At 52.3% G+C, this 24376-nt stretch overlaps 1 protein-coding gene across 1 annotated transcript; it reads right to left on the bottom strand.

Moving 5' to 3' along the window:
* Positions 1-56: 56 nt before the first annotated feature.
* Positions 57-24131, bottom strand: RHCG (Rh family C glycoprotein). The gene is made up of 11 exons (XM_055326505.1): positions 23920-24131; positions 15547-15733; positions 12975-13125; positions 9430-9577; positions 8403-8569; positions 6728-6865; positions 6407-6543; positions 5967-6091; positions 5674-5747; positions 2396-2488; positions 57-1556 (listed from the first exon to the last, which is right to left on the bottom strand). The coding sequence occupies exons 1-10, from the start codon at positions 24104-24106 to the stop codon at positions 2420-2422; spliced, it is 1383 nt and encodes a 460-aa protein (XP_055182480.1). The 5' UTR covers positions 24107-24131; the 3' UTR covers positions 57-1556; positions 2396-2419.
* Positions 24132-24376: the final 245 nt, after the last annotated feature.

The raw sequence follows: 24376 nt of genomic DNA, 5'->3' as shown, positions 1-24376 counted from the left end.
ACAATGTTTTTCAATCCGGTGAAGCAAACTGTCCAATTAGAGCCGGCGCCTCCAGCTTCCATCTTTGCCGACGTTTAATTAACATGCTCCTCTTGGCAGCTGCTGACAAGTTCCAGAAACAGGTTGTAAAGGGTTTTTGTCTTTACCCAGCATGGAAAATGAGGGGTGTTGCATCGCGGGAACATGAATAGGTTGCATTTCAGCTCCCTCCTCCCCCCCCTCCGGCTGGAGAATGAAGGCCTGAGTGTGTGTATGTATGTGTGAATTGTGAGGGGGGCGGGGAGGGCGGATTTGGAGGCAAGAGAGACCTCCTCCCTCTCCCCTCACCCCTTCTTCCCTGGAGTCTTTGCTCCACAAAGGATCTGGATTCTGCTGCGTATTTGCCAGCTGGCACACTTTTGCCTCACGTCTCTGCTAGCCATACCAAAGCTCGCCATGTTGGTTCTCATCTCTGGGTCTCTGCCTGGGCTGTCCCTGTGCCATCCTTCTGGTAAACTCCTATTCAGCCTCCAAAACCCTGCTCAGGTGACCCGCTCTGGGAACCCCCCTGGGCATTGAATGGCGGTCAGGGTTTAGGGTGGATGCTCGGTGTCTGGTTGGTCCTGTGAGCTACACTGTAAACCCCCTAAGGGTACGAAGTGTGTGTTACTCTGACCAGGGTGGTGGCTGGCGGTAGGAAGTGGGGAGACCTAAACTGCTGTGGAGGGAGGGAAGGCTTGCTTGGCAGGGAGGAAGGAGGGCAGGGTTGGGGTAGAGCCATTGGCTCAAAGGAGCCTTCCCCTCATTCTCCCACCCTGCCTGAGTGCCCTTGTAATGGGACAGGGTCAAATGAAGGGCACGGTTTTCACAATGGGTGTGTTTCTGGGATGGTTGATGTGAAGTAATGAAGGGCCTTCGAGAGAGACCCCAGCCCAAAAGCTGAGCCTGGCAGGGGGCACCAAGCTGGGGCAGCCTCCAGCACCCCAAATTCTTCCTCTTCAGGCCGGGATGATTTTCCTTGCATTGTGGGTGGCAGCTTGGTGTAGGAGGTCAGGACTACGGCAGCAGGCCAGGCCTCTTGGGTCCTTTTCTCCCTCAGATTGGCCCTGCTGGAGCATTCACACCCATTCTACAAAGAACACCAAGGACATTTATTCATGGAGGCTGCTGTCTGCATGGCACAGAGTGGTCTGGGGGACCCAGGGAGCAAGGGAGGTGCTGGCTGAGGGGCAGGCAGGGAGTGGAAGAGCCCGGCAGTTGGTGGCTGGCCTCTGAGTTGTCTCCTAGGAGGGCCCGGGTCCACTGCCAGCTCCCAGTCCCTCTCCTGCCTGCTTTCCTCAGGATGTGGCCACCAAGACCCCTGATGGCAGACCTCCTTGCAGCCAGAACCTGGCTTGGATGCCCATTTTGTCTATAACTCTTCCTTCTCCATTCTCAGGCAGGCCCCCTGGGATGAAGGGGAAGGGAAGGGAGGCACCCTGGGCCAGGCCATCAGGTGGGGTGCTGCTCGCCTTGCTCTTGTGTTCCCAGCTTGGTCAGCACTGCTCCTTTGGGAGCACCAGGACAGTCTGTGGAGCCTGCAGGGAGAAAGCCAAGAGTAGCGGGCCATTGTAGGGTCCTGCTATAGATCGTTGGGCACCTTTACCTTTTCAGGACAGGGTGGGCTTTAGAGGCAAGTGATCACAGCCTTGCTCTTCTCTATCCTTAAATCCTGACATCCTCTTCTGCCATATCACTCAGCCTTTTGCCCCAGACACAGCTCTTTCCAAGCTCTGGCCCCCAAGGGGATCAAATAGTGCTACTGAGGCAATGGTAATGACCTGCAAGGACCCCAGTTTCTCCACGTGTACTGTGTGGACTCAAAGAGGCTGAACTTCTCTGAGCCTTAATTTTCTCACTTAGAAAGAGGAAAATAGTTGCACCTGTCATGTGGAGCTCTCTGGAGGCTTAGATGCAAAGGCACAAGAAAGGGCTTGGTGCATTCCACAGAGGAGCAAAGAAATGTGAGCTGATGGGAAGAAGAAAGGAGATAGAAAAGGAAGGAAGAACTAGCCTGAACTGATTGGGTGGATAGAGCCAGAACTGTCATTTCCACTGGAAATTGGGGCTCTGTCTCTGGGTGAGGAGATCCTCAAAGTCACAACCAGTAAGCAGCAAAGCCAAGTGTGTAGCCAGGTGACCTTCTATGCATTCCCTCCTGTTCAGAGTGCCATCCACATATTCGTGTGCCTGCTAGGCTTGCAAGGAATCTGATCCTGAGGCCACCAACCCTTGTGTGCCCACTCCAATCCAGGCAGGAGGGGTGGAAACTCACATCCTCATGTCTTATGCTTTCTTTTTGCCCTTTTGGTGGTGGCATCCAGTTCTTAGAGCTGCCCCCCCCCCCCCCCCCCCGGGACAATCTGCCTGTGCTCACCTGCTTCTCACCTGTCCCGGGAGTTTAAGGTTCTGAGGGCTTGAGGGTAGAGTCCTCAGGATGTAAGACCGTGCTTTTCGGCTCCTCAGGCATCTGCAGAGAGAGGACGGCAGCTCCAAGGACCTTGTCCCAGGCCAGGCCGGTGTCCCTGGTAGAACTAGAACAGCCTGGGCAAGACTGGAGCAGCGTATGGTGTGTGGCGAGCGCCACCTTGTGATCATTGTGCAGATCGCATGCCGAAGAGCAGGGCCGTCTTTTACACAGGTATCGGGTCCCCTACACCGGGTTAGCCACACTGTCCAGGGTGCTGGGGCACTGCGAGGACGAGACAGGGTCCTTGTCCCACTTAGAGCAATGGAAAAGCATTCAGGTGATGAGCATGGTGACAGTACGATCTGTAAATGCACACAAGGGGCTCATAACACGCCTGGGAGGAGGGAGATTCCGGTTGTGCTGAACCCACTTTTGAAAGATGAGTAGTAGTGTGCCAGGGAGAGGCAGCATGGCAAACTCCCTGAACTGTAAGCAGGTCCAAAAGTGAGGTGGGGTGAGACCTAGGGGACGCCGGAAATGGATGGGTAACTGGAGTGGGGATGGGGTGGATCAGTCTTGTCTTGGCTTCAAGGTTTAGATTTGATCTTAAAGACCTCATCTTGGGACACCTGGGTGGCTCAGGGGTTGAATGTCTGCCTTCGGCTCAGGGCATGATCCTTGAGTCTCGGGATCAAGTCCTGCATCAGGCTCCTTGCGTGGAGCCTGCTTCTCCCTCTGCCTGTGCCTGCCTTTCTCTCTCTCATGAATAAATAAATTATATATACATATATATACACACACATATATATACATACATATATACACACACATTTATTATACGTATATATACATATGTATACGTATGTATATGTATATGTATACATATATGTATATAATAATAACATACATATATGTGTGTGTATATCTATCTATATCTATATCCATATCTACACCTCATCAGAGGTCCTGGGGGACATCTGTCTCATTCTGTCCTCTGGAAAGCCACCTCATCTCCCAGGTAAACCACCCAGTTCCAGGGGCTGAGGGGACGACCTGATGGTGGCTCACTTCCACTGACACAGAATTAGATCTCCAAATCAAGCACCACTGAATGGTATTCAGCAGATAGAAGGTGTGAACTTAGAATAAATGATAAAGATCAAAACAGAACTACAAGTGAACTTCTGTGTATGGGAATTGGTAAGATTTTTTTAGTTTATTTATTTCATTAGTGTTAGAGCCATGTGATTTCTTTCTTTTTTTCTTTTTAGCAATGTTTTTCTTTTTTTTTTTTAAAAAAGATTTTAATTATTCATCATAGACATAGAGAGAGAGGCAGAGACACAGGCAGAGGGAGAAGCAGGCTCCATGCCGGGGGCCTGATGTGGGACTCGATCCTGGGACTCCAGGATCACGCCCTGGGCCAAAAGCAGGCACTAAACCGCTGAGCCACCCAGGGATCCCTAGCCATGTGATTTCTAACTGTGGTGTTTAAAATAGTTTAAATTCTGGCTGTAAATATGGGATGAAAATGCTGCTAAAAAGAAGAAAGTTTATTAAGAATGTAATAACATAGAATATTATATAATAGACAGCAGGATCCCAAATTGGGCAAATACTCTCTGCTGTGTAAGAAAAATCTGGGCAGATTATTTTTTTAATATTTATTTATTCATGAGAGACACAGGCAGAGGGAAAAGCAGGCATCCTGTGAGAAGCCTGATGTGAAACTCGATCCCAGAACCCCAGGATCACGACCTGAACTGAAGGGAGATGCTCAACCACTGAGCCACGTAGGCATCCCAATCTGGGTGGATTAAAAAAAAAAAAAAAGACTAGAAGGACATATACCCAAAATATTAGTAGTCCTTAAATGAGGGTGATGGGATTTCTTTCTATTTTTTCCCTATTTCCAGATTTCTCTTAATGGGCTTCTATTTATTTTATAATAAAAAGATAATTTAAAGTGAATGAATTCAAAAGCATTATTAGTTATGAACATGAAATTGGTTCGTAGTTGGATATTAGTGAAAATTACTTGGAAAACTTCTGGTGTAGTTTTAAAAATAGCCATATGAAAGGCAGCAATGGGCAGATCTTTGTCATGGGGCCACAGACATAGGTGAGGTCATGAGGTCATGAGGAGAAGGAAGTGCAGGTAGCTGTCACCCCCCACCATCTAACGCAGGTAAACATCTCTAACAATGATTCCTCAGAAGGGAGGCCTGCCTGAAGTCACAGAAAACCCAAATTGTGGCATATTTTTAAGGAAACAGGGGCACTTGGGCAGCTCAGTCGGTTAAGCACCTGCCTTTGGTTCAGGTCATGATCCCGAGCTCCTGGAATCAAGTCCCTCATTGGGCTCTCTGCTCAGCGAGGAGTCTGCTTCTCCCTCCTGCTTGTGCTTTCTCTCATTCTATCTCTCAAATAAATAAATAAAATCTTTTTTTAAAAAAAAGTTAAAAAGGAACAGAGTTCTGTGACACCCTACTACTTTCTGCTTCTAGAACAATGGTTCTCAAGTTGGGTTTCTGTACTGATACTTCTCTGGATGCTTAAAGCAATGGAATGTCACAGAACCTAGTTTCTAGACCAGAATCATCTGGGAACTGATGACTAAATTGAAATTCTGGGTGCCTGGGAAGCTGCATTTTTACAAGGTCTCCAGGTGGTTCTTATGAAGTCTGAAGCTGAACACCACATCGTGGTTCTTAACCTGGGCTACATATTGGACTTACCTGGAGAAGCTTTAAAAAAAAAAAATTGTAATGTCCAGGCCCTAATCCCAGACCAATGAACTTCAAGCCTCTTGTGGCTGAGGCCTGGGCTTGGAGTGTCTTTAAGGCTTCCCAGGTGATTTCAACGCACAGGGAAGGGCCATGGTTCTCAGAGGTAGGTGTGGTTTTCATCAGAAACATGTGGAGGGCTTGTTGAATCATAGTGCCGGGGCCCACTCCTGAATTTGGGATTCAGGAGATCTGGGCAAGACTCAAGAATCTGTATTCCTAATAAGTTCTCAGGTGCTGCTGCCGGGGAGCACAGGGGACCACACTTGGGGAATTATTGCTCTAGAATAAAGCCTTCAGCCCCCAGGAGACACAGCCTCTGGATGGAGGAGCAGGGTGATGCAGGCTCTGTTCCCAACCCTCAGCTTCTAGTCCCTTAGCAGCCCGGCTGAATTGGGCAGGGTCTGTGGAGAATTCCATATCTCCCTTTGTGCAGATGAGCAAGTCCCTGGAACTCACCTCCCAGTAGATCGCATCCTCAAAGCAGTTCTCATCAGCAGGTTGTCCCCAGAACGGTAATTTCAAAATAATCCCTAGAGAGAGTTGGGAGTTGCACGAGGTCAGGAACCCCTTCCTCTCAGCCTACCCAGCCCTTCCCGTTAGCTAGGAAGCACCCACACACACACACAACCCAGTCCTCCAGCCACAAGTGCAGAGGATTCCTGGGAGCTCTGATCTGACATCTGGTACATGCTCTTGGGTGCCCAACCCATAGCAGCCCCACCTTCTCTGGCCCAGCCACTTCCACTCACCCACGATGATGCCGCCCACCAGGGCCATGGCCAGGGACACAAAGAGTCCAGCAGCCTGAAACTTGCCCTGGATGCTTGGGGTCCGGTTAGTCTTGAATCCATCAAAGCCAAAGGCTTGGGTAAGCCTGGGGTGGAGATCGGGATAGGTCAGGGCTCCACAGAGGCCAAGAAACCACCTGCAGTCGCCCCACAAATGTGGGTAGGCACCAAGGCTCCATAAACCCTGGCCCTGAACCTTCCCATGTGCAGTGGACAGATCAGATGGTCCCTAAGACACTTGAGGAAGAACAGAGGTTGGGGAGACAGGCCCATGGATAGTGGTTCAGATTGGGGAAGGTTAGGGATAGAGACACTCTGTTGGACCCCAGAGGAACAGCGGGAAGGAGGAATGGAGAAGGACAGAGGGAGCTCAGGCTCCCCTGCACCTCCTCCATACTTACCCATTTACTCCATACACATCAGTGTTGGCACAGGATGCTGTCACGGCACCTACGATAGCGCCAATGATGCCAGGGATGCCATGCAGGTTGTGAATGCCACATGTGTCCTGGACCCGCAGCCGGGACTCCAGGAATGGCTGGATAGGAGAGACAGGTATTGCTCAGGCCCTGGGCTGTGGCAAGGGTGTGGGGGAACCAAATACATGGAGCCCCAGGATTCTCTAGCCTCCAGCCCCTTCCCTAGGGAGCCCCCCACCTCCTCTCAGGAACATAGAGGCCCCCGGATTCTCCAGCCCTCAGCCCCTGACCTGGGCCCCTCACCGTCAGGTACACAAAACCCAGGGTGGAGACAATGCCGCAGATGAAGCCAACGATGAGGGAGCCATAAGGCATGAGCATCATTTCAGCCGCCGTCCCCACGGCCACCCCTCCTGCAAGTGTGGCATTCTGGATATGCACCTGGGTGGGGCAGGCAGGGTAGGCTGGGGCTCAGTCCTCTCCCAGAGCCCAGCACACTCTGTGAGTGTGTGTGTGTGTGTGCATGCGGGTGCATATGTGCACATGTGTGCTGCACCAGCAGTCTGGCCATTTCCCATGGGCACAAATCAATGTACTTGTGTCCTTGCAGGTGAGCCCTCTTGGCATGTCTGCACGTTCCCTCTCTATCTGTATGCTCAGGCGTGCACATCTGACGGTCCCTACACGCATACATGCTGACGTCAGGACCTGTGGGGCCTACGTGCAGAAACGCCCACGCTGACATCTGTGGACATACAACAGGACCAGCTGACTTTCTCTGAGGCCCTACCGGCACCAGGTGCTCTGCTGCCTGCCAATGGGAATGATATCAATACATTTCTACAAAAGCCCAGGAGGTAAGAACAGTTCTCTTTGGATGTTTGCAGAGGAGAGAATTGAGGCTCAGGGAAACCACACATCTAGCAAAAGGCAGAAAGGTATCCTGATTCAGGTCTGTGCGGAGCCAGAGCCCCTGACCTTGAATCTGTTCTGTGTCCTTGTCAGCGTGTGTCTGATTCTCTTCCCCCTGATGCGTGTGTCCCTACCTCTCTGTGTGGTGAGTGTCCAGTGCATCAAAGGGCTCATGGCAGCATCCTGGAATAACAGGTACTCCTGGCAGTGTTCCAGCACACATATACCCGTGTCAAGAAGCTAGTGTCAGACTATGAAATATAGAGGTGGTCTTCTTTTTATAGAAAAATCTATCAACACCTATGGGGCTTGGCCTCTCCCCACTAGTGACAGAACAATGTGTCCAAATGGTGTGAGAGGGAGGACACTGTGAAACCATACCCCCCTATAAACCTCCCCAGGGGAGTGGACGGGCATCAAAGGAGTTCCCTTTCTGAGTATATGGCATGGGGCGGGTGAAGGCAGCTTTAGGAAGGCTGAGGGGCAGGCAGCCCGGGTGGCTCAGCAGTTTAGCGCCGCCTTCGCCCAGGGTGTGATCCTGGAGACCCAGGATCGAGTCCCGTGTTGGGCTCCCTGCCTGGAGCCTGCTTCCCCTCTGCCTGTGTCTCTGCCTCTCTCTCTCTCTATGTCTCTCATGAATAAATAAATAAAGTCTTTAGAAAAAAAGGAAGTCTGAGGGCCAATGTTTGGAGGATCCAAAGCCTGGCAGAGGGGAAGTGCCCCTGACAACCCTACTGGGCAGGTCTGATGGGGTGCTCAGCCCAGAAGAGGTGTCAGCACCCGAGGTGGGGAGAAGGAAAATGAGAAGGAAGAGCCACTCATCCAGAGCAACCAGTGTCACAGAATCTGGGAATCTGGCTCTAGGCTCTGCCAAAAACTAGCTATGGAATCTGACCAAATAATTTCTCCCCAAAACTCAGTTTTTTCATCTGTAGGATGGGTGTGATAATCCTGATGCTGTCTGCCTCACAGAGATGCTGGTAGAGCCTGATGATCAGTGCCCAATGGGCTCAGGTCATACTCACACCTTCCCCCAGAGCTCTCCAGGGTACCCCCCACTGCTCACCATGTCCAGCTTGCCTTTCTTGTGCAAGGCACTAGATAGTGCCACTGAGGTGAGCACGCATGCTGCCAAGGAGCAGTAGGTGTTGATGGCAGCTCGGTGCTGGGCGTCTCCGTGATTGGACACAGCTGAGTTGAAGCTGGGCCAGTACATCCACAGGAAGAGGGTGCCTGGCCAGACCAGACAGGGCCCGTGGGCCCAGGAGGTGTTAGATGGGCCCCACAGAGCTCAGGCAGACATCCTGTCCTTAGTTCCAGAGATGTCATTATGACTCACACGCCCCAGCAGTTTCACACCTCTGCAGCTTTACTCATGCTGGGGAGTCTTCCCAGAACATCCTCCTCACCTTACTTATTATTACCTAACTTCCACTTGGCCCTCTACTCTGCTCCAGAAAGTCTACCCTGGCCCCATAACTGGGCTAAATGCCTCCCAGCTTACTCCCACGGAGCCCTGAGGGAGGATCTTTTTCCCTACTGCAGGGAGATTATCTGGTAACATTGCCATCTTTGCCAAAACCCTGTGAGGAGCTCCTTGAAGGCAAGGCTGGGTTTTAGGAGACCAGAGTGGGTGGTTGATATGTATTCTCTGGAATGAATGGACATAGGAAGTAGGAATTCACACCTTATACTAGCCTAGGGGATGGAGTGACCTGTTCCTGGTTACCACTTTGTCTGCTTTGTGGGATGCTAGGGAAAACAGGATGAGAGACCAACTTCTTCCAGCCCCATAGGAAAAAGGGACAAACATCTGGGATCCTCAAGGTGTATACAGGCAACACTCTGCCCTTTCCTCAAAGGGAACTGCCTTCCACCCACCAGACCATGTGGGGATCAGGTGTAATTATGGCAGCCTGAACTCCTCATGGAGACCCTCACCCATTATGGTGGGTCTCACTCCTCATGGTGATCCTCACCCATCATAAAGGTCCTCACCCAGCATGGCAACCCTCAGGCATCATGATGGCCCTTATCCATCATGGCCATCTTCACCCATCGAGGTGGCCCTCAATCATTATAGCAGCTCTCACCAATCATGGCAAAGAGGTCCGAGTGGTACACAGAGCTCTGCCTCTCCTTGCTCTGATGTAGGCCGGGTCGGTAGAGGATCCAGGTCACTGTGAGCCCAAAGTAGGCGCCAAATGTGTGGATAGTCATAGAGCCCCCTGCATCCTTCACCTGGGGTACAGGGATTTGTCAGGCTCTTCTCTCCCTCCCCTCTATTGGTACTTTCTTTCCCCTCCCCCATGAAACACACACACACACACACACACACACACACACAACTCCATCTGTCTCTGACTCCAGAAGCCCAGGACCCCCACAGACCAATTGGTTGGGAAGGGGAGAAAGTGGGGATCCCTGAGCCCAGGCTGTGAGCCTGTTGGCAAAACACCAGAGCATTTTCACCCAGCAGATGGCATTGCGCCTAGATGGGGAAATCCGGGCTTGGATGCTCCATCACAGAGTGGGAAGAGGTGAATCAGAGCTAAAACCCAGGGCCGCCCCCTACCTGGCTTGTCAGCCACTAACTTCCACCGTATCTTAATTCCTGGGAGCCCTTCCCTTCCTTCCGGGCCTCTCCTCTCCACATTTCTTCCCTCCCCAACCACTCCAGACCCAGCATCATGCCATCTACACTGTCACTCCTCATCTCCCTAGCATCCTGCCACAGTTCTTGCCCTACACCTCCCAGCTGTCCTCCCCCCACCCGCCTACCCCATCTCCACACTCCTCCCCTCCATCCCCTGCAGTCAGAGCAGACAGATTGGTTTCTTCCTCCTCTGTCCCTTCTATGCCTCAAGTACCTCATTCACAAAGTGGGGGAGATTGCAGTGACTTAGCAGGGCTGTCTGGATGGTGAAACTAAACTCGTGTAAAGCACCTGGTGAGCGCCTGGTACCCTGCATGTGCTTGGTTGACCTGGCCTTCCTTCCCATGTCCCCACCTCCCCTCTTTATAGCATCTTCTTCCTCCCCACTCCATACCAATCTCGGGGGAAACTCTAATCAGAATCACACTCGCTCCTTTACTTTAGTTGGGGAAATCCTGCCAGAGAGGTAAGCATGTTGTCCAGGGTCACACAGCTAGTTGTGGAGTTAGTGGTTGATGGAGCTGGGTTCCCTGGTTACCAGCCTGGCAGGTGCCTCTACTGGCTGTGGGACCTGGGGTAAGCCCTTTAACCTCAGCTTCCTCTTTTGTAAAGTGGGAATAATGATTATGCCTATCTCAGAGATGAGGATGCATGAGATCAGCCATGTGACTCATTCAGAGCAGGGCCCAGCCAAAGGCAAGTGCTCCTTACATGTCAGCAGTGATTGTTGTATTTTGACTTGGCACAGAGACAGGCCCAAAGGCTGTCGTGCATGGAAAGAATTTCTGTAGCAAGCTGGGAAGGATTTTTGAGGGCCTCTTCACTCAGGTCCAAGATACTACATTATCAGCCTACTTCAGATAATGCCCATTGGCCCCACTAGCTTCTTTCTTCTCCACACCTCCCATGCCAGCCAGGCCCCAAGACCAGTGTGCTCAGCTTCTTTATATCTGTCGAACTACCACCATCTCCTTGTACTACCCCAGTCCCTGTCCCATTATCTCTCACAGGGTGACAAGGACAGCCTCCTAACTGGGCTCCCTGCTCCCAGCCGTTCTCCTCACCACAGCCAAAGCAGCATTTCCATTACACGTGTCTGACCGTGCCGCTCCCCTGTCTGAAACCTTCCATAGCTCCCAATGACAAAAGTTGAGACTATTTAATGCCATCTCCAGGACTCTTGATGATCCATGCTCCCCCCTCATTATCCCTCCAAGCCTTTCTTGCTCCCCCCTCCTCCAGCCAGGTGGAGCCACCAGAGACCAGAGACCTTTCACGGTGGGCCTCCCTCAAAGCCTATGCACTCACTGTTCCCTCTGCCATACTCTTTCACCTGGTTATTTCCCACTTGACTTCTAGCTTTGACATCTCTTTCTCCAGAAAGCCTCCCTGACCTGCCCTGCTGGTTCAGGGATCCTCCCTTTATGCCACAGAGATCTGACCCCACTCCTCATCACACTGCATGGTTACTGTCTATTTACTTCCTGGCTCCCTCACTAGATTGCGAGCTCCTTGGAGTCTAAGTGAGAGGCCTGCCCACCTCTGTATCACAGTGCCTGGAGCATTACCTGCTGTGCAGACTCCAAAATGCATTTACTTGACAAATATTTGTTTATCACTTATTAGGCATTGAACTAGGTGCTGGGGATACAGATGGTCCGGACAGATCAAGTTTATTGGAGAAAGAGAAACATTACAAAAAAAATAAACCAACTCAATGTGAGAGAGAGTGACTAGGGGTAGGGGGGCCAGAAAGATAGAGGGCAACACTGTGGGGTGGGGGGAGGATCTGGGAGGGCCTCTCTGAAGAGGTGATATTCCATCTGAGACCTCAGTAATGAAAACAAGTGAGGGATGAGCATTACAAGCAAAGGGAGTAGCAAATGCAAAGGCCCAGGGGTGGAACCAAGCTTGATGTGTTGAGGAGCAGACAGCAGTGTGTGGCCAAAGCACAGGAAGATGAGGAGAGAGTAGATTATAAGCTTGGAAGGCTAGAGGCAGAACATGTGAGGATTTATAGCAAATTTGGATTTTACTCGAAGTAAAATTTTAAAACCACTGGAGGGTTTTAATCAGGAGAATGGTCTTACATGCATTATTGACAGGCCTCCATGGCTGCTGGTGGAGATTGGCCTGAGGTAGTGAGTGGGGCAAGGATGAAGATAGGGAGATGAGTTAGGAGGATGAGATATGGTGGTTTGGGCCAGTCTGGTAGCTGAAGAAAATGGCAAAATGAATGACTGAATGCAGTGTGACCTAAAAGAAAAAAAAAATTTCTACTCCTTGTGGGGGGTGGGAATATTCCAGGCAGAATCCAAATGTAGAGGAGTTGGGGGCTAAGAAATGGATGAAGTCCCTGAATGGGTGGCATCCTGCAAAGGTGCCAAAGATGTATCTGAGCTAGAGTCAGAGGTCTAAGGTGCCCCTTACTTGGGCCATTGAATTGGCCAAATTTCAGGGGAATGATTCCTGCCATAGTCCATGTGAGTGTCATCTCTGGAGTTGTGCAGTGTGCAACCTATGCAGTTGTACATGTTCACTGTGGCCATTCCCTTACAGATCTTCCCTTACAGATGTGCCCCCCCCCCAATACACTGGATCCAAAAAAAAAAAAAAATACACTGGATCCTTCTCTTGGCAGAGCAGTCTGGGAATGAGGTGTGTGTGTGCGCAAGAGCATGTGCGGGAACACACATTCTTTCCATCCAATATGCAGGAAAGAGAAAGGAGGGAGAAAACCACTATAGGAGGAACCCCTGCTTTCCCCAGATGTTGGACTGATTTGCTGGGTGGACCACCATCCCTGTCCAATAAGTGTCATCACTCTCCCTTTAGAGATGAGGAGACTGAGGCTCACAAAGTTAAGTGACTGGCCAAGGTTGAATTGAATCCAGCTCACGTGCCTCCCAAGCCCTCTCTTTCTTTCCTTCCCTGCTGTTACCCCAAGTATCCCCCCCCCCCGCAATTCTGAGCCCTGCTCACCTCTAGCAGATTGAGGAGGATAAACTCATTCACCGAAAAGAGGGTCACTTGGAAGAGAGTCATGATGAGTAGCTGAACAGGGCTGACTTTGCCCAGAACTGCCCCGAAGGCCACACAGACAGAGCCCACGCAGAAGTCCGCATTGATGAGGCTGTGGGGAGACAGGTCAGGGGAGGTGCTGAGGCAACAGCAAAAAGTGGCACTCCAAGTCCCCAGGTTGAATCTGGACGTTGGTCGTCTGTGAATTTGGGCTCATGGCTTAACCTTTCTGAGACTCAGTTTCATGGTGTGATCATGAGCATATCACATCTTAAAGCTACTCTAGGAATGAAAAGAAATAGCACATGAAAGGGCCAGCACAGCAGTGACCATACCAGATGCCATACCCTTCCTCCATGGCCCCCATCCCAGTGCTCCTTGCAGGTAGCTTGTGTTTAGGGCACCCAGGTCGTCTGGCTGCTGTTATGGAACATGCCCCCATATTTGGGGGCTTGCCCTGTCCTCCATCCTCTATATGCTCTTCCAGAACCTCTTCTGACTCCCTCCTCTTTCAGGAAATCTTCCTCGATTCTTCCATGCAGATGTGGTCTCCGCCTCCAGACCCTTATCTCTCACTCTATACACACCTCTCCTGCTGGCTACCAGGCCCCTCCTTGGGTTTGAGCTCTCATGACCTCCTCTTCACCTTACCTAGGAGAGAGGTTCTGTGTCCAGGGAAGAGAGAGAGGCCCTTCTGCAGGAAGTAGGGAGCTGGGGGCTGGGTAGAGGGGGGTAGGAAGACCAACAGAACAGAGGTAGAGGAGCATCTTGGTTCTCCTTAAGTCTGGACCCTGAAGGAGTGGTGGAAGGGGAGGAGGGCGGGGGGTGGAGGTGAATGGGTGACTTGCACTGAGGGGGGCACTTGACGGGATGAGCACTGGGTGTTATTCTGTATGTTCGCAAATTGAACACCAATAAAAAATAAATTTATTATTAAAAAAAGTTTGGACCCTGAAAGCCCAGCTGGGCAGCAGAGGGTTGATGAAGAGGCGGACATCCAGGTAGATGTCATGTAGCCAGATGAGACCCTGGTTCCATCCACATGGAAGGCCTGCCTAATCCAGTCCTTCTTGGGCTTAGCCAGTAGCAAAGCTGTCCTGGATTCCAAGACAGAGTCATGAGAGTTGTTCATGGAAGTGGGGCAAGGTGTGTAGGGACAGTAGAGGCTACTTTCTCAAGCCATTCACATCCAGAGGAAGGGCCCCCTGCCCCATGCTGAAAGGGTGTGTGTGTGGTGTGTGGTGGTGTGTGTGTGTGAAAGAGAGAGAGAGAGAGAGAATCAGAGAGAGGTGAGAAGCCAGCTAATTGTAGGGCCAGGGTGTAGAATGGGGGCTGCTCTGTCGGGGTCCCTCCCAAGATGAGGATATTCATTGGAACATCTCCTCCACTATGAGCCTTGTTTGCTGCTGAATGAATCATGGCAGTTACTAAGTGCCAGGCACTGAAATACCCCTGTTCAGTACTGCATATGCCTTCCTGTGCCATGCCCAAACCCGAGGGGACAGGTACTATTACTAGCCACATGATAGGGTTGGAACAGAGAGGCTTATTAGAGAGGCTGAGTTATTTGCTCATGTTCCCATGACTGTAGCCAGAAGATCATCTGACAGAGGTGACCTCAGAAAGAGAGGGAGAGGCCCGTACTTTGGGCCATCAGCTGCCAGGAGATAGAGGTTTGCCTGTCACATCTCAGGAGGTCACCAGAGGCTCGGGGAGAGCCTGCACAGGGCATCCCCCTACAGGTGGGACCTGGGGTACTCTTCAGCAGGGCAGAAGCCAGGAGGAGGGTCTGGGGACAACCGGATCATCCAGGCCTTAGCACAAGAATTGGCTCCAACTCAGTGGCTAAAAATCGATTCCCTGAAAGCCAATTTGCCAAAACTCAATTTGTCAGGTGACCAACTTGCCAAATAACTGATTCACCAAAAAACTCACCAGCTCATAAGTGTATGATAATTCCCTTTGACAATTTTTAAAAAGTCGTATACTTTTGTTTTTCATTTAGCCACAGCTCTTTTGCTTGGGTGACAAGGATATCCCGGGTGTTTCCATACTTTAGGTCTCGGGCTTTGAGACTGAGACTTTCTTGTGTGGTTTGAACTGCATGGTGATATGCATGTCAAAGATTTTACATACAAAAGACCGACTTACTGATTCTAACACGTCTTCTATCTAGTCAACTGGGTTTTTTTTCAGTTTCTCTTAAGTCATGGCTTCACTGATTGGCTTGTGTGAAGTAATATCTGGCAAGTATTTGGCAAATGTTTTACGTTTCAGACACCTGGTCTATGATCCCCGGTGGGGCCCTCTAAGTGACAGCAGGGGTTTGCACGTTGAACGTGGTTTTCTTTTTCTAAACACATCGAGCAGGCTAAGGAGTGTTCATTTGCACATCCGCCCCGCCTCCAGACCCCGCCCCGGGCCTCGGGGCCCGCCTCTCACCCTAGCCCCACTCCACCCCTTCCCCGCCCCCCAGCCTCCGGCCCGGCCCCCCCCGCCCCGCCCCCTCGGCCCCGGCCCCGCCCCCGCTCACTTTTCCACGCCCACGCGAATGTTGCCCCGGTAGTAGGAGTGGAACCAGCCCTGCATGAGCAGCGCCCACTGGATGCCGAAGGCTGCCAGCAGGAAGTTGAAGCCCACGGAGCTGTAACCGTAGCGCTGCAGGAAAGTCATGAGGAAGCCGAAGCCCACGAAGATCATCACGTGCACATCTTGGAAGCCTGCGGGGAGAGCGCAGTCCGGGGTCTCGGTGACCTAGCCCTGCCTCGCCCTGGGTCTGGGCCAGCGCTGCCTGGCGCAGTGCCTCTGTCTTCCGGGGCCGCCGACCCCCCAGGTTGCCTCCGGAGCCCCCTCCCCACCTCTGCCTGCATCTGGATCCCGGGGCTAGGTGCAGTCAATGAATAGTTCTGCTGGCCATAGAACAGACACTACCCCTATCTTGTCCTAAGAACCTCTGAAGGGGGCTGGGCTGGGGGGACCGAGGTGAAGCCCCCACACTTTAGACCGCTTGTTCTGATGCCAACAAATGCCTGAGCGCTCCCTCAGGAGATGACAGCCTCCTCTCTCCACCCTCACCCAGGGTGGAGGTGGGCAGCTGGGCGTTTGAAATTGGGGCCGGGCTGTGGCTCACACCTAGAATCTAGGGCCTAGAACCGAGACTCTCTGCAGCCTTGCTCCTCAACTCCATTTTTTCAGTACAGAGAAGTTAGTCTCATCTGGGCCTGAGTCCCTTGAGGGGCCAAGCACATGAGTTGATCACCTCCCTCAACCTACGAATGTCACATTCCACCTCCATCCCCAGCAAGTGCACTTTCTTGCACCATGAGACCCGAATTTGGATCCTAGTTCCTCCATCTGGCAGATGACTCTGGAAAGTCAGGTAACATCCTTAGGTCTTAGTGCCTTCTGTAATACTTTCTCACAAAGCCTGCAGAGATTAAATGTGGATGTGTGGGTAAACCACCTAGCAGTGTCTGTCCCACTTGCTCAAAATGGACAAGTGTCATTATTTACTGTTGCTTTATTTTTATTTATTTACTTAGGCATAGGCTAACTCTGAGTTTTTTTTTTTAAGATTTTATTTATTCATGAGACACACAGAGAGAGAGAGAATGAGGCAGAGACACAGGCAGAGGGAGAAGCGGGCTCCGTGCAGGGAGCCCCATGTGGGACTCGATCCGGGACCTCCAGGATCAGGCCCTGGGCCGAAGGCAGCACTAAACCACTCTGCCACCTGCGCTGCCCTAATTCTAAACTTTTCTACAAATTCTAGAGTCCCAGAAAATAATAGCCAAGTGCTTTAGGAAACAGTTACAAAAATATAAGGCCATAAGAGGAACTACAGATGCCACAGGAGCCAGATTGAAGGTTTCCTACTGCCCAAATCTGGGACGATTTGAGCACCAAAATTATGTACTGTAATGAATTAGAAGCATTACGAAATAGGAACTCGGAATAGGAAATAAATGAGATCATGGGGAGGGCTCTTGCTTGGAACAGAATGCTGAGGGCCAGACAGTTAAATGTGGAATGAGCACTGAGGTTGGAAAATCGTGATTTTCACAGTAAAGATTCCATCAGCGGGTGCTAAATCCAGGGAGAAATTTTGATGAAGAGCAGAACATTTGCATTGTTTTCAAGAGTCTCCCTTAGATGTGAGTTGCAAGGGATTGAAAAAAAAAAAAAACCCAGAAATTATGGAGTGGAGAAAAAGGACTACATCTTCACTGGGTGATCAAAATTAACGTCACCAATGAGAGACAGGTGGGTATCACGGGCCTTCAGATGTGATACTCTGAAGAAGACGTATCACCTGTATGGTCTTCCAGCCCAGCAGGCATTAGCCCCACCTACTCACGAGGAAGCACCAAACAGTAAAACGAGTAACAGACTGTTAGAAAGGAGGGTGGTGAGGCTGTCTTCTTGAAAAATGTCAATGTCATGGAAGACAAAGAAAGGCTGCAGAAACATTCCAGGTTAAAAGGAGCTAAAGAAATATGCCAAGTACGTTCAATACCTAGCTCCAAACTGGATCCTGGATTGGGCAGGTGGCATGCAAGGAGAGCTGTAAAGGCGGTTACTGACCCTTACTGCAGGGTCTCTGCCCGTGGCCTTGCCCTGCCCGGGATGCTGCTCCTGCAGCACAGCCAATGACCTCTCTTCCTGCAGTTCTCAACAAAGCGTCAGCTCATCACAGAGGCCTACTGGACTCTCTAGTTTAAAGTTGGTTCTCCCCCTCCCAGCCCCCTCTTCCTTTTTGTTCTTTTTATTTTATTTTTTATTTATTCATGAGAGATATAGAGAAAGGCAGAGTCACAGGAAGAGGAAGAAGCAGGCTCCCCATGGGGAGCCTGATGCGGGACTCGATTCCAGGACCCTGGGATCATGACCTGAGCCGAAGGCTGACGCTCAACCACTGAGCCACTCAGGTGCCCCCTTTTTTGTTCTTATTACAGTCTGCAGTTGGGTATGTTTGGCCCGCTAGACTGGTAAATGCCCAGAAGTCGAAGCTGTGCCTGTTTTCCTCAGCCCCATTGTCCCCAGCACCTGTGAGAGTGCCCTGGAGACTGTAAAGATCTGTGAATGAATGATGACTGTTGTCACCTCAGCAGTACCCAAGGGTGCCAGCAGTCAATGAGCCCCAGGTGGGATTCACGGGCAAGAGAGGCTGCAGGTTCTCTCCAGTCTGACACCTCCTGCCCACGGGGGCAGATAGCCTGGCTAAGGTGGGGGCAGCAGTGCTTATGCTCCAGCGGCCCTAACCTTGCCTGTCCCCAGCTGCCCCTTCTGTCCCCCCATCTCCACCCCGCCCCACGGCCCCCTTGGCTAGTGGCCACCTGGAGGTGGCTTAGGGGAGAGGCGCTGGCACACTGCAGGATACATATGGGTGGAGGGCATACAAGCTGGTGCAGGAGAGCCATGAGTCTCACCCCAGTGTGGTGCCCTGAGCTGCTGTCTGGAGGCCTGTGCGAATTTGCAGGAACAAACAGCAGCTCAGTGTAGGTTTCACGATGCATGCAGCTGATTTTCGTGCATTATCGCGTTTTATGGTTTATCACGTTTCCAACTGTTGTGGGGGAATCTGAGCTAATGCGTGTGAAGCACCATACGTGGCATTATGGTTATTCTTGGGAAGAACGGATGGGTGGCAGACTGAAGGAGAGGTGTGAAAGAGGGAGGTGACATTTTCAGACTACAGTTCCAAGCAGCGGGGAGAGGAGCTGGCAGGAGGGCAGGGCTGCTGCTAATAGATGCAGGGAAGTAGGAGCTGGTTGTGGGTGGGGGGGCTGGGTCTAGTGCTGGCTTTGGGGTTCAGAGGACCACAGTGGGGAGGGTGGGGGGAGTCGTGAGGGGTGGCAGGGCAGGTGGAAGGAAGGGAGGCTGGCTGTGCGGGGTGATACGGGGACCTGAGACAGGGCAGGCCCCGCAGATGGAGCTGTGACTCAGAATGTAGGCACAGTGAGGGGGAGACAGCAGCCGAGAGCTGGCCTGCCTTTGAAGCTAGCAGGCCGGACAGGGAAGGCAAGGCGCTGGCAGGGGGTGGGAGGAGCCCTTGGGTAGAGGAGCGTCACAGAGGTTTGGTGGCAGAAAGGAACCATATGGGCAGGGGCTGAGGGTGGGTGTGGTGGGTGGGGGGTACCTCCTGGGGCATATCTGCAAATTCAGGGCTGACTCTCATTCTCAGTGCACGGTCCCTGCCTGCCCTGTCTAGCCAGTTCTCTGACCTCCACAACTCCCGGGTGTCCTGACGTCTCTCTTTGCCTCTCTCTGGGGGTATCTCTTTCTCCCTTGCTCCCACCTCAGGCCCACAGACACCAGCTTCTCTCTCCTTGGGCACCTCCTTGTTCCTTTGCTTGCTCCCTTTCTGCTTATCTTCCACACTGGTCCTAATTTAGAACCCCAACCCACTACTTGATTAATTAATGTTTTATAAAGTTTGGGGCTACCTAAACTGCGTTTAGTAGTCATGGTTTGAGGATCCCAATTGTGTGACCTTTGGGAAGGACATAATCTCTCTGATCTGCAGTTTCTTTTTCTGTAAAGTGGGGATAGTACTTGTGCTCGGGTAGTGCTCACCCCAGAGCTTTGTGGTGCACATTTAATGACTTCATCCAGCCCTGGGTATAGGCCTGCCTCTTTGGCAATCGACCAATTCACTATTTCTCTTTTTCTCTTTCAAGTCTTTCCCTGTGTTTTGCACTGAGTTGGCAACTTGTTGTAGATCAGTGGAAGTTGATGAAACGCCTCCCCTTCTCCCTCTTTCCCCAGCTTGGGGTGACACAAGCAGCCCTGCTCTGCCCAGAATCTGTCCTCTCAACCTGGAGACCCAATCACCACCATCATGGAGCGCGGCTGGCATGCCGGCTTGCAGCCACGAAAGCTGCCACCAGGGGGCACCAGCGCATAGCTGTTCCACTCTTCACCCCTTGCTAGCTCACACTCCCCTAACTCCAGGATGGGTCCCTCGTGAAAGGAGCCTCATCTCTGAAATCTGAGGACAGTTTCCCATGCTGCTGGATCACAGCACCCTCCGCCACCCTGCTGCACCAGAACAGAAAGTGGTGCCCTGCCTGGTGCAGCCTGGTGCTGTCTCCTTCCCCTTTTCTGTAGTCCAGTCTAGCCCAGCCCAAACTTTCTTTGAGGCCTCCTGGCTGAGTCCCTCGCTCCCCCAAGGCTCTGTGCCTACCTCCCCCACATCTCAGAGCGAACCACAGAACCACCCCATCACCACACAGTCTCCTGGCGATGGCGCAGAGGCCAGAGGCCGGAGGAAAGCAGGTGGGCTGTGGGGTGGGATGGCTCAACCAGTCCCTGCCTGTGCCCCTGACACAATGCTGAGAGTCCTGGGCAAATCTCTAACCTCCACTTCTGACACCACAAGATGGAAAGAAATGCCCTGCCTGACAGAGCATGCAAAAAGCACTTGTAAGTGGGGAGAGCACAAAGGAATTTAAAGGCTATCATCGTTGAAACTAATATTCAGGGAGACGTTCTTCGGCCCTATCTCTAAAGAGATGCTAGGCCTCCACTCACATACCATCGATGATGGAGCACTCACTCCCCTCTGAGGACACTTGACACCAGCATTTACTGTCCCTTCACTTCATGCCACCAGATGTTCCCCACCAGTCACCTGCCATCTTCAATTTTCCTGGAAAGCCAGTGCATTAAATAACATTCCCACTTCATGGATGAGCACTGAGGCTCACTCCACTTGAGTGATGGACCCAGATCCGCTTAATTCCAAAGTCCATGTTACATTGCTCTCTGCTTGTGGGAGAGCTTGTCCTTTATTAAATGGAGCTGAATCTGAGATGCAGTTCCCAGGATTGCAGAGTGAGCTTGGCTGCTGTGGCCTCATGAAACAGTCTTTCGGGTGTTGAAACTATGGCATCCTCTGCCCTGGGTCATCTCCTAGAAAGGTGTCCTATTCCTCCTTCCGCCAAGTTTTAGGATCTTAGACTCCGATGGCTCCTCCTCCTCGGGCCAACCCCCGCCCACCCAACACACACACACTGCCAACAGCCACATAGGCCCCAGAGCAGCAGCCCATGAGGAAGCTCTGTGTTCAGCAACCAGTGCCTGTAGCACAGGCTTCTGAGGGCACTGCCAGGGCAGGTCCCCAGCTGGCTCTGTGCCTGCTGCCTGCCAAGGGGCCCATGCCTGGGGAGCAGTTCCAAGGCCTTTCTGAGCCCCAGCCTGAGCCAGTTGGAGCTGGACTCCTCTGGAAACCAGAGATGCCCAGCAGGCTACACTGATCCCCTGGGCAGGAATGGGGCCCATGCAGGTATTATGTTGACAGCTTAGACCCAAGAGCCCAGAAGGTACCACAAGGGTGTGACCTCATCTCATGCCCCTGGGAATTGACACACTGGAGCCCACTTGTGCCGAGAGGCTATGTGCGCTCTAACTCCTGACCATAACCACAATGACCAAGTGGACCTGAAAAGGGTCTGGCAAGAGGAAAGGGGGAAGATGAGCCAGGATGAAGGAGAGAGGTCCAGGAGCCCAGGGTCTTACTCTGGCTCTTTGGTTTCCTAGCCACTCCCCCTCTCTGGCCATAGTCTCTTTGTCTGTAAAATGGAAGTCCCAACAGTGCCCTCCTTGTGGAGTGGTGGGGGTGTCAAAGGAGAGAACACATGCCTGCTATCTTGCATTGTTCCACTATTTGCCAAGGAATCCTGAGGCCAAGGGTCTCTCCCTGTACTTCTCTCCTCTCTGTCACTTCTTATGTGATGACCAAGAGTTTCCTAGCACCCATAGGGGAAATGGCAGGAGAAACTGAAGCCCTCTTTCATGGCTGGGGCTGTCTCATCCCCCTTAGCAACCTCCCTTCTTTCCCTTTTGCAAACCCTACCCTTGGGCCACTCTGCACCACTCACCTGCTCCCAGCAGCCTGCCCTGCTTCCCCCCTCCTCACTGTTGCACCTCCTTGCAGGAAGCTGTCTCAGATCTCTTCTGCCTAGAGAAACTGACACCACTGAGGACAGGGTGTGGGGATGCTCTCGATGAGTTTGGGAGCCCTTTGGGGTCAGAGACCCAGGATGCACATCCAGAGTGGCCATAAGTCTTGGTCTGTTGGAAGAGTCATGATTTACATCTGTGTCCTGGCAAATTAATACTAGCACAACTCCCTCACCTCATCACTCTCAAAAGTGTCATTGATTGAGAAGTTATATGGCCACCCTATAGGTAAGCGATTGTTGTGTGAATAAATGAAGGTGGATGTGGATGGAGTGGGGATAGGTACTGGGGAGATGTGAGGACTGCACCCCTCATTGGGGAGGTTCTGAGCTCCTATTATTTTAGGGCTTTGAGACTTTCCATCATTTGGATTCATCAAAGAACCTATTAATTATTGAAGCCCATGGAAGACCTTGCCTCCCATGCTTTGCTGAGAGGCTGGCTTTATGGCTAAGAGATAAGCAAGAACGAGAGCAAAGGAGTGGAACTGGCAAAGGAGGACCTCAGGCTCGCCTGCCTCTTCATTTGCTGGGTCAGTCCAAGGAGAGTAAAGGGGTCAGTGAAGGGCAGATTTGGAGATAAATTCTAAGGCTACAGCTGTTAAGATCTGTTAAAACATGACCCTGAGTGGAGCCCAGTAGGGGCTGTGGTCTCAACCAGCACAAGGCACACTGTCCTTCTGTCACTTCCCTCCTTCTAGGCACCATATTTCTCTTATTGTAGCCTGTGTTGGGTTAGCTTTTTGGCAACCATTTAATATGGCTGGCTCCCACTGAGTTGGCATCCCCCTCACCCTTGTCTTTATTCATGCAGGTCGCCATCTTGAATGTATGCAGTTATTTGTTTGGATCTAGGTAAAATGTTATTTCTGGAGGTAAAGACTCCCATTACTGAGGGTATTCAAGCCATGCAGGGAACGCTAGTTGGCATAGGTGGCTGTTGCTGATAAGCTGTAGAGTCCCTGCCGAGACTAACAGTCCACCACCATGTGAGCACCAACAACTGGAATGAATGTCATTGGCTGCTGGTATATGGCATGGAAAATCAGAAAGAGCCCTGGGCTAAGACTCTGGAGGTTGGGCCAACCTGAGTGACCTTGAGCCAGTTTTTCCAACTCCTGAATCCTAGGGCATCTGTGCTTTAGTGCTTCTCCAGTAATTGCTCCATTAGGACGTGAGGGCTCCATGGCCAGCACCATGGCAGAGCTTGACAGGCACTGTGTCACACCAGCCTCACCCCAGCCCTTTAAGGCAGGTGCTCTTATTGTCTCTCTTTGACAGATGTGGAAATGGAGTCTTGGTGAGGTGGACACGTGCCTAAGGTCACCCACCTGGTTAATGGCAGAACCATGACAGAAGTGAGGTCTGGCGATTCCAAAGCCATGCCCTTAACCACAGCACCACAGACACCAGAGAATTCAGGATGTTGGTTCTTCCTCTCCAAGCCAGAAGGGGGTGGGTGCCACCATCCCACACATGCCTCCCCACACAGCAGGACTGGCAGGTCAACGAGCCATCCTGCAGCCTGTGACATGGGACACCTACCCCCTTCTGTGGAGAGTAGGGGCACAGCTGGACAAGGGAGCCGGGTTCACCCCCTGGTTGGTGACTGAGATGGGACTCAGGACAAGTAGGGCTCTCTGCCAGGGAGGTTGGAGGCCTCTGATGGCGCCCCCAGTGAGCTCCCCCTGGTGAGTTTTCCCTATTACCTGAACACAGGGAAAAGATGTTGGTGCACATGTGGCCATTTCTCAAGCGTGCTCTGCAGAGCCTGGCGGGTGCCCAGGTGGGGAGGCCGGGTGGGGAGGGCCAGGGGGCTGTGAGCAGCTGCCTCCTCCACCCTGCCCGGCCCACCCACTGTTCCCGAGGAGCAGCAGGCCCGGCAGGTGCGCGGTGAGGCAGGGCTGCGGCCGGGACCCTGCCTGCGAGGTGGCCAGACTTACTCGGGTAGCGGTAGTAGAATTCATTCTCCAGGTCGCTGGTGGAGTTCTCAGCCGCCTTCTTGTTCATCCAGTGGGGATCGGCATCCATGTCATAGCGCACAAACACGCCGAACAGGACCACCAGGGCCACCTGCAGGAGCAGGCAGGTGACCGGCAGCCGCCAGCGGAGATTGGTGTTCCAGACCATGCTGCGGGGGGCGCTGGCCAGGAGGGCGGCGGGTACTTCGGACCGACGCTCGCAGGCCGGGGAGGCTTATAAGACCCGGGCAGGGGCGGGGCGGCCGCGTCGGGTGGCGGAACAGCTGACCCGGGTGCGCCCGCGCGCTCGCCCAACCGGCAAGGGGACCGCGGGCTCCGGGCTCGCCTCCATCCCGCCCCCCAGCCTCCCCCGTCGGGGGCCCCGCGGCGGGAGCAGGGGCGGAGAGTGCAGGCAAGTGGGAGGGGGTGGAGGCGCCTC

Source organism: Nyctereutes procyonoides, unplaced genomic scaffold, assembly GCF_905146905.1.
Source record: "Nyctereutes procyonoides isolate TBG_1078 unplaced genomic scaffold, NYPRO_anot_genome, whole genome shotgun sequence".
NCBI lineage: Eukaryota > Metazoa > Chordata > Mammalia > Carnivora > Canidae > Nyctereutes > Nyctereutes procyonoides.
This window is presented reverse-complemented; position numbering and strand designations above follow the sequence as displayed.